Raw genomic sequence first — 15,345 nt, 5'->3', positions numbered from 1 at the left:
GCCATTTAGCTGTTTTTTCTTTTTTTCTCATAAATCTCTGTTTGGAGTGTGCCTCTGAAAAACCTCCATTTGGAGGGCCATGTAGCCCTAACACTTTGCCCTACCCCTCTCTCTCAACAAAAAACTGGGGCACCCTACCCCTAGGCGTAAATGCGCAAAACGGAGGGTTAAGGGCTAAGCGGTAGGTGCAAGGAGTGAAATGTGATTGGGCCTTAATGTGATAAATTCACTAAATGATTAAAAGTAAATTTACTGTTTTCAGAGTAAACTGAGCTTGAGCTTGTTTACTGACGATTTTTTTTTTCTTTTCCCGCCTGGCAGCCTTTAGATGGCTGTAGTAGTCTTTCTAGGTTTCCTTTACTGGACTAATGGCACTTTAGAGCCTCTGACAAAAATGTGAAACACATGCACTGCACTGCCCTCTTAGCACAGAGTTCAAACATCTCATGGTTCTTAATATATGTTTGTACGTATACTGTTATTTTTAACATTAGTGAGAAGCTAATATGCTTATCAAAAACTCTAATTTGCTATGTGATTTTTTTTTTAGGCTTTCATGACTTTCATGGAATTGAGACTCCCCAGTAGGGACCGTGTGAAGATCTGGCAAAGAAAGTTCCACTCACCGCTCTGAATGACAGCCTGTGATCTGGAGAACCTGCCATGAATGGCAGCCATGTGGAGCGGGGTCTTCCCATCCTTACTCTGTTAAGAGAGAGCGAGAGCGAGAGCGAGAGAGAGAGAGAGAGAGAGCATTAAAGCATTAAAAGATTATTTAAAAGACTGGCATATTTACATCAGTCACGTTTACATTTGTAACACACCGACAGTAGTGCTGCCACTTAAAGTCTGTAGTTTGAAGTAGCATATTAAGTTGATTATATGCTGTAAGTTCAGATGATATAGTTTTAATTTGACCTGTACATTTACTGTTTTTTTAATATATGGACTTATATGATTGAGGCATTCAGTTAGCACAATGTTTATAGCCTTGTAGCTCCAGTACAATCCAAAGAACAAACTTTCAGACATAAAATGTGTTTTGGGCAGATGGGGGAAATGGTTACACTGTTTAAGCACAACGACATACAAGGTAAGAGTAACTACAAAATGAATAAACACAGGTATTCTGGTAGAGAAAACATATAATCTTGTGCTGCATTTAGATGTTGCCATAAAAAAAAAAAAAGCCAAAGAAAGTTGTTCCATGCATTGTGGCAGTACTTGACAGATGTCGGCATTGGAGCCCTGGAAATGTTGCCTTGGTGACAGCATCACCATGGAAAAAGGGTGACTATCAGTGGAGACCTTAGCAGTGTTGATTCTATACTTATGGTGCTCTGTAGTCTGTAGTCTTTTAATGTCTAACTGTCCATGTTTTTTCCGATAAATAAAGCAACTTCAAGTTTATTCCACCAACGTGGTCAATGGCAAACAGTGGGAAAATTGGGAAACTATTGGCACAGCATTCCTCTAATCGCTGCCGGTGGCAGAATTCTCCATCGCTGCTCCACTAAAAACAATGGAACATCCAGTTTGCTATAGATCGCTACCATGTAAACACGGCACTATAGTGCATTCCAATGAGAAGGGTCTGGCTGCAGACATGCACTCTCAGCCTGACGTGCACCGCCAGCCTATTGATGACAACAGTGTTTTTGTCAGTTTTATGAGGAACAACAGCGAAGCACGTACTGCTGGGCATCAAGAGCTACACTGAATGTATATTAACGTTGCCATACTGATAATAAGGTAATTAAATATGGAAATAAAACCCACCACAACAATAAGACATGGAATGTCGGGTTTATTCGCAGAAAAAACAAAAAGGCTACCGCTGATACTCATGAAAGCCATGCCGAAGACGATTAGAACCGGTTATCAAAAACTGTAATATTGATTAAAATTATTTATTAAGGATTCTGGAAGGTTGTCACAACGTACAGTCAACGTAGTAAGGATTACTTCGTCTCGTCAATGTTGTCACAACCTCCTAAGAAGTTGTCAGACAACGTTGTCATAACTTTCTGAGGAATTACATTTCAATATTGTGACAGTGTAGAGAGCACCAAGCAGACGACGTTGTGGGCACCAAAACAGTACGTTGTCACAACATGACTGTGTTTGCAGCGCCGCTTCCTAACAGGAATTTGCTTGATCGTTGCCGTTAGAGGCCATTAGGAAACAATCGAATGTATGTGGAATCAGTCCCAAAACACCTGATTAAACAATCAGAATCCTTTACACTGTGATATCAACCCATCAGGATAACACAGAATACCATTAGCGACTACAGAACACCACCAGGAACCAGCAGGCACTTTTAATGGGTTCTATGATTTTTTTCAGCAGGGAGGTACATTAAATGTAACTCTCTAGCCGTGTTACGGATGAAAAATGGATTAAGTGATGATATCGCTAAGCAAAAGTTACTGTGCCGTTGGGCTGCTTCTGCCATTGTGGCAGAGAGTGCATGTGAACGTGATGTCACTGGGGCTGAGAGTGCATGTCTGCAGCCAGACTCTATTGACTCCAATTAATGTTATTAACCATTATTGTTAGAATTATTATTATTTCAAGGAATGTCACAGAAAAAAATAGACGACAAAAATACAAGCAGTGGTCAAGCTGTCAAATTTGACCTTTCGACCAAGCTTTGCCGTCGGCCTTTATAATCACAACATCACAGATCAGACAGAGTGTATGAGCTTAACAATGTGAGCAGACACAAACAGCATGGCATGGCCTCTGGTATAAGCACACAAACATACACAAATAATGCTGAGCAGCTTGTTCCCTGCAGCCTTTTTCCCCACCTTCTGTTTCTCCAGGAGCCCCTTATGGGGGTCAGTCTGTTCCCTTGGGCACAGCTAGTCAATACATGCACTCACTACTCAGCACTGGGCAAATTTCTACATTTGTAGTCCTTATTTACATTTCTAAAGTGACAAAATATAAGCATTAACTGCAACATTTTGCAGTTAAAACAGGTGTCCAGAATATTTGCCTAATTGTATTTTAAACAAAAGAAGATGCCAGGAAGTATCCTGGGATTGCTGGCTCATTTCTGATACCACTTGGGTCAACCATTTTTGAAATAATCAACTGGACAGGCCTTGGCATCTACCTCGCTGGATGGTAGCGGGAAGCCACATGGCGCTGTTCACATTAATGAATGAAATTAGGCAAACACATTGCTCCAATTTTATTCCTCATGTATTTGAATATAAAGAGTTATTTAGGTGTATTTCTGCCTTTAAATACAATAACTGGGTTTGTTGAGAGTGATGTCATAACCCTTTATAAACTGAATGAAATTCACCACTAATTTGAACATAACAAGTGTGCTGACAGTTGTTACTCTCAGCTACCACAGCACAGCCAAAATTGAATACATTTTTTCTAATGAAGATTAAAAGTCCTTGTTTTTCTCCACCATAATAAGCAGACCCAGCGACAGCCAACCTCTGTGGAACTATGCTCATAAGAAACCCAGCCACATCACCATTTCAGAAACCTTAGGAGAAATCTGACCTTTGAAAAATTAAAGATAAAAGCGAATCGATGTAAAATGCTAAAATGTCTGAGCTTTTCCTTGATAGTTAATAGTCCAGTTTTGTCAGACAACACTACAGAGCAGTGATTCTCACTTCGGTCCCCGGGGACCCTGACGGTCCACATTTTTGCTAAATCTCTATGTTTTGTGAATTAGGTTGATACAAAAATCTGGACCAGCTGAGGGTCCCTGAGTATAAGGTCCCAAAAAGCACTGTGTATATATAGTATTTAGGCACCTGAGAATTAGATTTCAAAAGGTGTTAAACTGGCTACCAATAGTTATTAAAATAAATATGAATAACATTAATAATACAAGTAGGTAGTGATTTTTGGTTGTTGTTGTGTTCGCCTACCCATCAACCCATCATTAAAATAAATCAGGAAGATGTAATTTAATAAATCCATGCAGTGGGTGGAGGTGGGGGTGGAGTTCTTCTAACTAGCTCAAAAGATAACAAAAGACATATCCTTTTTTAAAAACAAGAAATAATTGCTACTTTTTACTGCATTAATGTTTATTTGCATTTTTTAATGTTATATAGCGTTTTTACAGGCAAAAACACTAAATAATGAAATAAAATAAGTTGTAAACAATTTGCTTAGGCGCCTTTTGCACAATACTGTAAGCCATGAAGTTAATAATAGATGACGGTTTAGTTTAGAGCCTCACCTTGATGTTCACATCGGCTCCGTTACCCACTAATAGTTCCAGGCACAGCGCCCCCTGGCGGGAGGCGGCAGTAAAGTGCAGCGGCGCGAAGCCCTTCTCGTTCACCTGGTTGACATTAGCACCTGACTCAATCAGCTCATTCACGACCACATCCTGACCGTTATAACACGCCACGTGCAGCGGAGTGTTCCCATACGCATTCGGCTCATTGATCTACAGAGAGAGAGAGCAAAATGTTCAGGAACTATTTTTTTCATTGTATGAATAGCAACATTTTAGGGACTGATCACACTGATCACACAGGGACTGAATTTCATGGCATTTATATAGCAATATTATAGCTTTAAACTTTATTTAAACTTTTATTATTAAGTACCAGATCCTGTATGCTTCTATGCTGCAAGAACAATTTATACTGCACTAAAGAGACAATAAATAATTTCTGAGAAAGAGCCAACAGCTGGGTGCCTGAAGTGCCTGTCACTGAAAGCACCGAGCATTTTAACGTACGGTGTAACAGTGTCCAGAATCAACATTATTTTAAAAGCGAAAGCTGCCTCAGGGTGCTCCCAGTGCTTTGGATCAGTGCATGAAAGTTAAAACTTGTTGACAGGAATTGGCCAGGCACCTAATTTTATACCCAGGGGTAGACAGACATAAAAACTGAACTGGCCATGCTGCTTACCAAGCCAGTGAAAATTAAGAAACTCTGGTCAAAATTATAAAACATGTTTAATGTATACATTAAACATCGACCAACCATTTCATTAACTACACCCATTAACTTCTACACTCATTGTCCGCTTTATCAGCTCCACTTACCATATAGGAGCACTTCGTTGCTCTACAAATTACAGACTGTAGTCCATCTGTTTCTCTGCATACTTTGTTACCCCCTTTTACCCTGTTCTTCAATGGTCACGACCCCCACAGGACCCCCACGGAGCAGGTATTATCTGGGTGGTGGGTCATTCTCAGCATTGCAGTGACACTGATGTGGTGGTGGTGTGAGTGTGTGTTGTGCTAGTACGAGTGGATCAGACACAGCAGTGCTGCTGGAGTTTTTAAATACCTCAGTGTCACTGCTGGCCTGAGAATAGTCCACCAACCAAAAATATCCAGCCCACAGCGTCCTGAGGGCAGCGTCCTGTGACCACTGATGAAGGACTAGAGGATGACCAGCACAAACTTTACATCAACAAGGTGAACCAACAAGGTAGGAGTGTCTAATAGAGCGGACAGTGAGTGGACACACTGTTCTTAAAACACAGGCCCCACTGGTTATTTTATATATACACAAGGTGATTCAAAAAGATTAATCTGATTTCAGAGCTCCATTTTTTTTTTTACAACAGTGAGGTGCCTAGGAACCAATCACATACCAATTGAAAGAGGGGGTCATAGAGTTTCTGACTGTCACTGGAAGATGGTTCCCTTCAGTCTGCGAGGAGATGGAGACCCCTGAGCAGAAAGCGTTTTGCGTTCTGCACTCCAATAAGAGTGAATCCATCAACTGTGCAATGTGATTTTCATTGGAAGTGTAACTTCAACAGCTCAGAGCGTTCATCATTGGTTCCACAACACTGGATGATCTCCAAAATCGCATTGAAAGAGTGGTGAGTGCAGTGACACCCGACATGCTCAATCAAGTATGGGATGAATTTCACTATCACGTTGATGTTGTCTGTACAGCTGGAGGAGGTTCATACTTGTACGATTACATAATAAACTTTATGCTCATTTAAACCATTTACAATTTACTGCATTGTTCTGTAATGATTAACAAGTGAAATAAATAATTTTGAAATCAGATTAATCTATTTGAATCACGCTGTGTGTATGTGTGTGTATATATCACCAAGGCAACTGGCCACAGGAACTGCAAAATGTGAAATGTTGTGGCCAGGTACACTGGGCAACAGGCAACATCTAGCCTGCTAATACCCTCAAATCATAGCTTAATTTAAACTGGGTGTCTCCAATATTATACAATAAAGGGCATAAAGAGGGCATACGGAACATGTGCCCACTATGTAGAAGCACATACAAGCACATAAATGAATGCAGTGGTCTCAATGGAAAGGGCAGACTTACATCCACCCCCAGATCCAGCAGGTATTTAACCACACTGATCATCCCGCTGGAGGCTGCAGCATGGAGCGGTGTGTAGGCTTTCTTATCTTTACACGCCACCTCCGCACCATGAGACACCAGCAAACGCACCACCTCCATATGACCTGAGAGAGAGAGAGAGAGAGAAAGAGAGAGAGAGAGAGAGAGAGCGGGGGTGGTAAGGAGCAAAGAAGACAAAGACAGTAAGACAGAGTCACTTTTGTAGAGAACAGCCACAGGCTGATACAAACAATCACAGACAGGCTTAGACTGAAGTTCCTCTGTCTGCTGGAAACTGAACTGCTTGTGCATGTTGGTTTCTGTGACCTGGCATTTACGCTAGGAACCATCTGAATAATGAACCACAGTCTCTTCAGATTCACTGTAGTTTTGTCTGGCTTACCCATATACGCCGCCCAATGGATAGCTCTCCTGTCCTTCTTGTCAAATGCATTAATGTTGGCTCCTCTGGACAGCAGAAGCTTCACCATCTGCAACAATGTGAGTGGAGAAGGTCCCATTATTGAATAAGCAGAAATAATTTACCACTTCACAGTGTGCAAACACTGATGGGATCTGAGTTTATACAATTTCCCCAAATACTTTATGAAATTATTTGTATTATAAATGATTAATTATGTATAATTTGTGAATATTAATTATGTGTACATTTGCACATTGTTTGTATATTGCATTTCACACTAGAGAGACACCAACAGCTGAAACTAAATTCCTTGTGTGTTAACATACTTGGCCAATAAATCTGATTCTAAATCTGATTCTGATTATCAGGCAGACTTTGTTGATAGCGTGTTGATAAATGCTACCCTTTCAAATCCTCATCCCTTATCAAACCCTTATCCTCACATCGAGCAAAGCTGAAACAATCACTAAAGCCAAAACAAGGCTGTTTCCATCAGAAAAGTCTAATCATTTTGAATGTTAGGAGATGCAGTGGCAGTTTTGCTAACAATTCTTTACCTACAATTCCAATAAAACAAGTCTGTGTAAGTAAGTGTGTTACAAAAAGTCTAATTTAAATGTTTCGAGGTATCAAAGTTTTTTGTTACTCTATTTGTTCTTTACCTGTAATCATAATTATGTAATAATAATTATATATAATCTACGAGGGCTGCACCAAAAATCACATTAAAATTCAGCGACTTTGGACTTCACCCTCCTGCAATCTACCATTCCAAAAAATCCCATTAAAAAATATATTAATATCAATATTTCACATGCAGCACTGCACTAAACGCTATTAGAAAAGGCAAATTATGCTAACTTTGTAAGGAAACATGCAGTTGTCAGTGTTCTTTAAGTACCGACAATATCCACAATATGCTCAGAAAGCATACTGTGATCTAATTCATCATGTTAATGGTAAATACCATAATTTTGCCAACCTCTATTATTAAGCAATAAAAACCTACATATTCAATTCTGTAGACCTATTGAGAAAAAGCTCAAACCCAGAATAAGAGACATACTATTTAAATTTTGATCTATCATACCGTCCTCTCAAAATCCATCAACTTTACTGAACAGTGTATTTTACGTCCACGTCATGCAGCCCTGTTCTCTGTCATTGTAATGTAAACACTGGGACCTCTAAGTGGCCGCTGAAGGCAGCGTGGTGCAGTGCGGTGCGTCCAGCGCGGTCCGACACGTTGACGTTGCTGAGCAGGGGGACGAGTGCCTCGGCGCAGCGCACCGCTTTGTTAGCCGCGGCCACGTGCAGCGGCGTCTGCCAGTTCTTGTCCCGCGCATTTACGTCAGCAGAGTGCTTCAGCAGCACCTGAACTGCGTCCTACACAAACACACACACACGCAAACAAGCACAGGGACACAGAGAACACACGTGAGTGTACGCGTGGTGTGTACGAAGTCTGTTTGCAATTGTATGTGTGTTTGAGTTGTGTAACATGATACCTCACTGCAGGAGGCGACAGCTCTGTGAAGAGGGGTCAGCCACTTATTATCTTTGGCATTTACTCTTGCTCCTGAAATAAACACAGAGAGTGAGGGACGAAGCGAAGAAAAAAGGTTTTTTTTTATCATAATGTCCTATAATTCAATAATCAGTGTGAAGCCATAATACTAGTACTAATAATAATACTAGTACTAATCCGAGCTCCCTTTAAAGGGGCTGGCAACTTAGTTTCAGAACTATGTCAATGATTCTACAGACCTGTAGCTTAATACACTGCAAAAAATGGTATCTTGTCAAGTGAAATGATGTTAAATCTAGTCGATATATCTAATATTTCCCATTTTGAGACGGTTGTGCACTTATTATAAGATTATTTAGCTTATTTCTAGACATTTGTACTTGTTTTAAGTAATTTTATTGAGTAAAATTGTCTCACTATACTGGCAGATAATTTAGCTGGTTTCAAGTATAATTCTTAAAACAAGCAAACTTATCTGCCAGCATAGTGAGAAAGTTTTACTCAATAAATTACTTAAAACAAGTATAAAATGCCTAGAAATCAGGAAAATAATCTTAAATTAAGCTTACAACAATTTCAACAGGAGAAATATTAGATTTATTGCCTATATTTAAGATAATATTACTTGACAAAATACCATTACCAAGTCAGATTTGAAAAAAAAAAAAAAAACCTTAAACAAAAATTCAAACAGAAACCATTTTAATCAACTTCCCAGCCTTATCAGGACTGTATGGGCATTTCAGAATACACAGTGACTGACAGTGTAGCCATGGCAATGTGACCAACCCCATTCAATTGTGAGATATTGTGGTAACTCTTTGGTAAAGGCCTCAGCAGACTTCTTGCAGAGATGACGTTCGCCTGGCTTCAGCGAAAAATATGACCTAATTGCGGAGAAAACTAACAACCGCAGACGTCATGCAGAGGCTTCTTTCGCCGTGTCGTGCACATGGCACCGGGGCGAACTCCTCGGACAAACACACTACGCGACAAAGCCTCTGATTGGTCAGTAAAAAAGAGGCGTGCCATAAAACAAAGATGGACAAATTTGAGGAGCTTCGGTTTTGGCAGACACTAATATTTCAGTGTGAAACGCGAATTTGTTAAATAAACAACAAATATCTCCTAAATGTAAGATGTTATTTGGTAGTACTAACTAGTACTGAGCACCAAAACATATAGGTTATCACAAGAGGACGAGGCTCAAGTTGCTTCCTATTCGCCAGCTTCTTGTTTGAATTTTCCCGTTCCACCTTAAATGGTGGCAGTATTCTGAACTCAAACATCCCTGTAGTTAGAACAGTGAAAGAATGGTTTTCCAGCAGTCATGAAACTTATCATAAAATGTCATAGCGTCATGAAACCGCAGAAAGTATGCAAGCTTGTAACAACCCTTGAGAATTTCATTTCGCAAGAAGTATGCTGAGGCCTTAAGAGTCACTGACTAATTCAAGTAAGAACTTGGCCTTCTAACCATCCAAGCACCGCTAGCATTTGATAATATATAGTGTTGTGGTTAGGTGGCTTTGACAGGCAACACATTATTCAAACAACATAAGCAACTGTCATTTAAGTTTACCGAAGAATACCTAATAAATTATGCAGAAAGAAGTTTTTTTTGTTCGAACACTCTGCCCGGGCAGCTCAGATATCCAGAGGCAGTAGAGAAGGAGAGCTGTTCTCCAAACCCCAGTTTCAGTGGAACTGATCTTTTGTAAAGTAAGCCCTGCCATCATTTTACCACAGTTCCGGGGTTTTTAAAGTGCTGGCCAGCTAGCTCACTCACTGGTAGTCATCCAAGCACAACTGGTTTGTATGGGACTTGGCTGTGGCAAGGAGCCACTGGCGAAAAATTTACCCTAATTCTGATTTGTTCAAGGGATCAATTCACATCAGTATCCACCAATACAGTCCTGCCCAGCTCAAATCCAACAGATGAAAATCAAAAGGCCAAAAATCTCTCAATCGAAGAGACCAGTGCTGCTCCTTGTTTGGCAGTCAACAGCACATTCATGCAGCAACCTATAGCTAAAAAGCTTAAACATATTACCAAAATAAGCTGACAGCCCCTTTGAGCCTGTTTACAAGAGGACTCCCATGATTCTTTGAGAGCACATCTGTGAAGGTCAAAATAATGCAGCAGCACCTGCTAGTCTTTGTCAAATCTCCCCTAATGGCATTCGCCCCCTTCTGCATGCGATCCCAGCCTTTCCAGGCAGTCAGCTGACTCTGAATGCGTACGTCTGTACGTGTTTATGAATGGGGGTGGGCATGGTCGTGTGTGGTATCTGGGGATGTTCTGGCACGGCTCTCCGCAGTAATGGAGAACGTCTGGGTTTCTAGGGGCGTGTTTTCTGGGAAAGCCGCTGTACCTGACAGAATGAGAAGCTCGATGATCTCAGCGTCACCCAAGTAAGCTGCAGCATGTAGAGGAGTCCTCTTCTCGTTATCCTGAAGGAGATCAAAATATCACACAAAGTATGAGAAGTGAAGCAGAGACCTTGCCAGCCCTGCAAGCACACAAAACTATAAACTTAAAGCACACTGAGATATTATAACCAAAATAAAAAGTACTATATAAATTCAGATAATTACTACAGATAATAATTACTATTATTATTATTATTATTATTATTATTATTATTATTTCAATAAACTGTGGAATTTCCTACCAATTGTTCTCAGTTAGCTTTAAAAAAAAAAGCATCTTTATTCATATCTTTTTAGAATAGCTTTTTTCCTGGATTTTACATTTGTTATAACTGTATGCAAAAGTTTGGGCACCCCTGGTTAAAGGTTTTGTTGATGTTCTCTTTGAAAATAAGCACACATTCTACAAAGAACACACTTCTGCACACATATTAATGCACAATTACTGTTAATTTGCTGAATTTAATATATCCAAACAAATTAGTGGCCTCTGCACTAGCAGTAAATGTGCCATATTATAGTTTATTCATACCAATATGTCAAAACAAATAAACTGAAATTGTCTCTCAAAATTTGCAGAAAACTGTCATATTTAACTTTGTTCCCTGTACAGGATCTTTTAACTTACTCTTACCTGAACCAACAAGAACAAACAAACAGCGAACAACGAAACACACAGTTTGAACAGGGATGAGTATTTCATTTATTTATGTATCCATTTTTGGATTTGCGTAAATGTTTTACTGAACTACAACTCCTTGTTTTATTCCCCAACATAATTACTGCAATGATTATTACTTTACTATTTCAGAATTGTTTTAAAATTAAACTATTTCAGTTCTTTTTTGATGCTTTTATTCTCTTTTTTTTATTATTTTATGCAGATTTTTTGCAAAGCAATTTGAGTTTCATTTTAATGTATAAAAGTGCTATAAAGATTATTATTATTATTATTATTATTATTAGTAGTAGTAGTAGTAGTACTTCAAATGTTAAACAGCAAACTCGTTTATACAACGAGGATTTATTCATTATTAGACTGTACTGTGGTCAATACAACTTGTAATTACTGGTCTCCTCCGAACTACAACACTCTGTATGTAGGTTTTGTAAAACCTGTGCTGAATAGAAGGGTAAGGATAATCCCACTGATTTCCAAATCAACAATCTGCTGGATTAGGTTTATATTGTTAAACTCCCAAACTAAGCAAAGATTTAATGTTTTATTTAATTTAAAAAAAAATAAATAAATGCGAACAAGACAGATTTTAGAAACTGAAACTGAAATCAGTTGCAGACGACAGGGCATATGTGAGGACAGCTTGCAGCTCAAATTAAAACCAGTCCCCCCTCGGCTGCCAAGAAGAGCCGGACACACCAGAATTCATGTCTGAATGCTGGGAGCTTGTTATCGCTCCTGATTGCTATTCTGCAAGCTTAGAGAGCAGTAAAACTCGCTTCAGGAAAAAGCATTAGCATTACTGTATTGAGAAAAAGAACAGTTTTGAATGATGCTGAGGATTTGTACGGGACTTTGCCTCTATTTTACAGACAAGCCTTATTGCTCATGGACTTTAAACAGTGTGAGAGAACATTCACGAGCACTGCACCTGCACAAAATCACATTATTCTTCATTCAGTTTTAAAGGGTCCATATCATGGTACAATACATTTTCCTTGCTTTTTTGTTTGTTTTAAATAAAAAGAGTGACATACTACGTAAACAAACCACACTGGCCACTTTTCCACTATCGAGCCAAATGGTTCTCACGGCCATACTGGGCCGTTTCACGCTGGTCCGGACTCGTGAGACCAGTTACAGTTTCTGTTTCCTTGGAACCAGGAAAACTACCCAACTTCTCATCATGTTTATCCTCTAAACAGGTGTTATTTGAGCATCTGTCACTGTTTCACCTGTAGCCGGATAAATACATCAGCATTATCGTCTCCCGGCAGGGTACAGCCCAAAGCAACACAATTATAATTTTTTATCTTTCTGTCACTTCAACACCAGTCATTCGAATTTGTGCTCTCAGATACGAGTCTTTATCCTCTAAACGGGTGTTTTTAATTATCGGTTCGCTAGAACCGAGCACGTGCTGCAGTGGGAGGCACCGTGCACTCGCGTTAGCTTATCCTAGCAGGCTACAGCTTAAAGCACTAACAGAACTGGTCTGATTTCAGCTGTCACTCCAACACTGATCAGTCGACTTTGCTCTTGCTATTATTTTTAGTTTTTATCATCTATACTTGTGACAGCAGAGCAGTTAGTCGAATCGAACCTGCACTGGGGTGTTTGGATCTCTTTACCTAAGTTAAGTTAGATAGGAGAGAAGAGTCGGCTAGCATTAGCTTAGCTACGAGGCTTCGGCTTCAGACACCAGAGAAGAGGTTAATTTCAGCTTTCTGTCCCTTTAATATCAGCCACTCGACTTTGCTTCCTCAGATATGGGTCATTATCATCTAAATCTGTGCCAGTAAAGCTTTTGTTAGTCAGAATTGAATCTGTTCTGTGGTGAGCAGCACCAGCAGCATGCTAGCTAAGCTAACCACTCTCTTCTAGCTGGTTAGGCAGCGCATTTAACATTTAGAAATTGGTTTTAGATTGAAGCTTTGATGTTCGTTTAATCTGATGATGGATTTAAAATCATGCACTGCTTTCATTTATTTGAGCAAACTGAATTTATTTGAATGCTTTCGGGTTTGAAATGCGAATTTGTTAAATAAACAATGAATATCTCCTAAATGTAAGATATTATTTGGTAGTACTAACTAGTACTAAGCACCAAAACATATAGGTTATCTTATATTTAGGTTCACAAGAGGATGAGGCTCAAGTAGCTTCCAGCAGCAGGATGCTGTGACACAATATGATATAAACATAGAACCAATCAGCGAACAGCTACGTCATTACATCGTCCCACCGAACCGTTCTAGCTAACAGCGCCAAAAGAACGAGCTGAACACTGTTTTTAAGCGTTCAGTGTCGAATCATGTCCTTGTGGAAACACCACTGGAATGGTTGCCCTCCACACTCGGAACCGTTCAGCCCTGCAGTGGAAAAGAGGCCACAGTTCACTCCTCAGTCCATACATAAAAACAAAACTGCAGAACAGCCCGACTTAGTAAATGCTTTTGTGACGTCATGAAACAACAAATTCACAAATATTCGTCTGTTCAGCCTACAGCAGCTTAGCCTTACCCATTCACACTGAAGTCATAAGAAGTGTTTCAGCATGGACTGCTTTTAAAATGAGGCACAATACAGCAGCCAATCAAAAAACAATTCATTTACACATATCAGTCTTAAAGGCACAGTAACAGTCTGCTTAAAAAAATGATTAACCTTTTTGATTCCACATTTAAACCAGAAAATATTCCAAAGATTGGACGCATGGTAAAGGCTCCCCTAGTAGTTGCTCTCTGTGGGTTTGTTATGTTCTGTGGGTTGGTTAACAGATGTGTTTGCCATCTGAAACCATCACAGCAGAGAGTCTGAAGCATGAGCAGCCCTGTGATGCAAGACTGTCTCTATTTCACTGCGCCGTTTGACTAATGTGTGGTCGCAGTCTGGCTGGGTATCTGTGTAGAAGCACAGGGTATGCAGTATGATGGAAAGCACCAATAAATTCACAACATAAACAGAGCGATTAAGAAACAGCCCTCCCGGACCACCACGCAGCAGCAGAGTGCTGGAAATTCTTACTTTGCAGCGTAAGCAGTGCTATTTACTCTTCCAGGTGAGGATAAAGTCGCCAAGCACTAGTACATGACTTTTTTAGACGTCCTAGTCACTACTGTAGAATTCTCACTTTATAAAAAGATCACATACGTAATATTAATTAGCTTGTAGGGCTGGGCGATAAAACGATAACGATAATTATCGCGATATAACTTTTCATCGATAGAGTGATACGACATGTACGATAAATGTTCGATATCATACACCATTCTCACACTTCCACGTTCAGCGAAAGCCTTGGCGTTTTCTACTGCAAGGAAAGTGACACTACTCTGCTGTCACCAGGAGAGGGCGCACTTCCGAGTTTTTCTACATGATTAGAGAGGGAGGGGGCGACGAGGAAGATGAGTCTTTAGCAACGGCTGAAACGCGGAGTTATACAGTCCCTGTTTGAGTGGAGCAACAGGCGATCTGCTCTCCTGTGACCGAGTGTGAGTGACGAGGTCAGTGGTGTAACTGTACTGACCTACAGCGAACTCACCTCTTTCTGTACATCCTAACCAGCTTTAGCAGCGTTAAATCACAATCCTCACAACTACAGCGCTGTTACAGCGCCCGGACAGTCATATTTAAGTATTAGTGCATTCCCAAGGAACGAAAGTGAAAGAAAGAAGTGGGTTCATGTAAATTACAGCCCTGATTTAAACGAAAGTAAACTGAGGAAGCTGTGAGGCATTGGAGAGCGGGAGAGCGCTAGCTTTCCAGGCTAGCTGTTTTTAGCAGCTGGCTAACTTGAAGCAGCGCGCTGTCACTCACACAGCACGGAGAACTGATGATACTGTACATCAGACAAGACACAAAAGCACCGCTTTCAGTTTAAACGTACCTAAAAGGAGGACTCTGTTTGTCTGGTGTTGATATTTTGCGGTTCACCCCTT

At 40.1% G+C, this 15,345-nt stretch overlaps 1 protein-coding gene across 2 annotated transcripts in view; it reads right to left on the bottom strand.

The window, feature by feature from the left end:
- LOC118806171 (serine/threonine-protein phosphatase 6 regulatory ankyrin repeat subunit A) overlaps positions 1-15,345 on the bottom strand; it is a 60,484-nt gene that overhangs the window by 12,302 nt on the left and 32,837 nt on the right. For both annotated transcript variants that reach the window (XM_036567561.1, XM_036567560.1), the window contains exons 3-9: positions 10,668-10,746; positions 8,273-8,343; positions 7,950-8,150; positions 6,744-6,831; positions 6,323-6,465; positions 4,229-4,441; positions 627-705 (exon numbers count right to left, since the gene is read on the bottom strand). In XM_036567561.1, coding sequence (XP_036423454.1) covers positions 627-705; positions 4,229-4,441; positions 6,323-6,465; positions 6,744-6,831; positions 7,950-8,150; positions 8,273-8,343; positions 10,668-10,746 — 874 coding nt within the window. The remainder of the gene's footprint in view (positions 1-626; positions 706-4,228; positions 4,442-6,322; positions 6,466-6,743; positions 6,832-7,949; positions 8,151-8,272; positions 8,344-10,667; positions 10,747-15,345) is intronic.

Source organism: Colossoma macropomum, unplaced genomic scaffold (genome assembly GCF_904425465.1).
Source record: "Colossoma macropomum unplaced genomic scaffold, Colossoma_macropomum, whole genome shotgun sequence".
Classification (NCBI taxonomy): domain Eukaryota; kingdom Metazoa; phylum Chordata; class Actinopteri; order Characiformes; family Serrasalmidae; genus Colossoma; species Colossoma macropomum.
The sequence above is the reverse complement of the archived record's forward strand: the minus strand, read 5'-3'. Positions and strand labels throughout refer to the sequence as shown.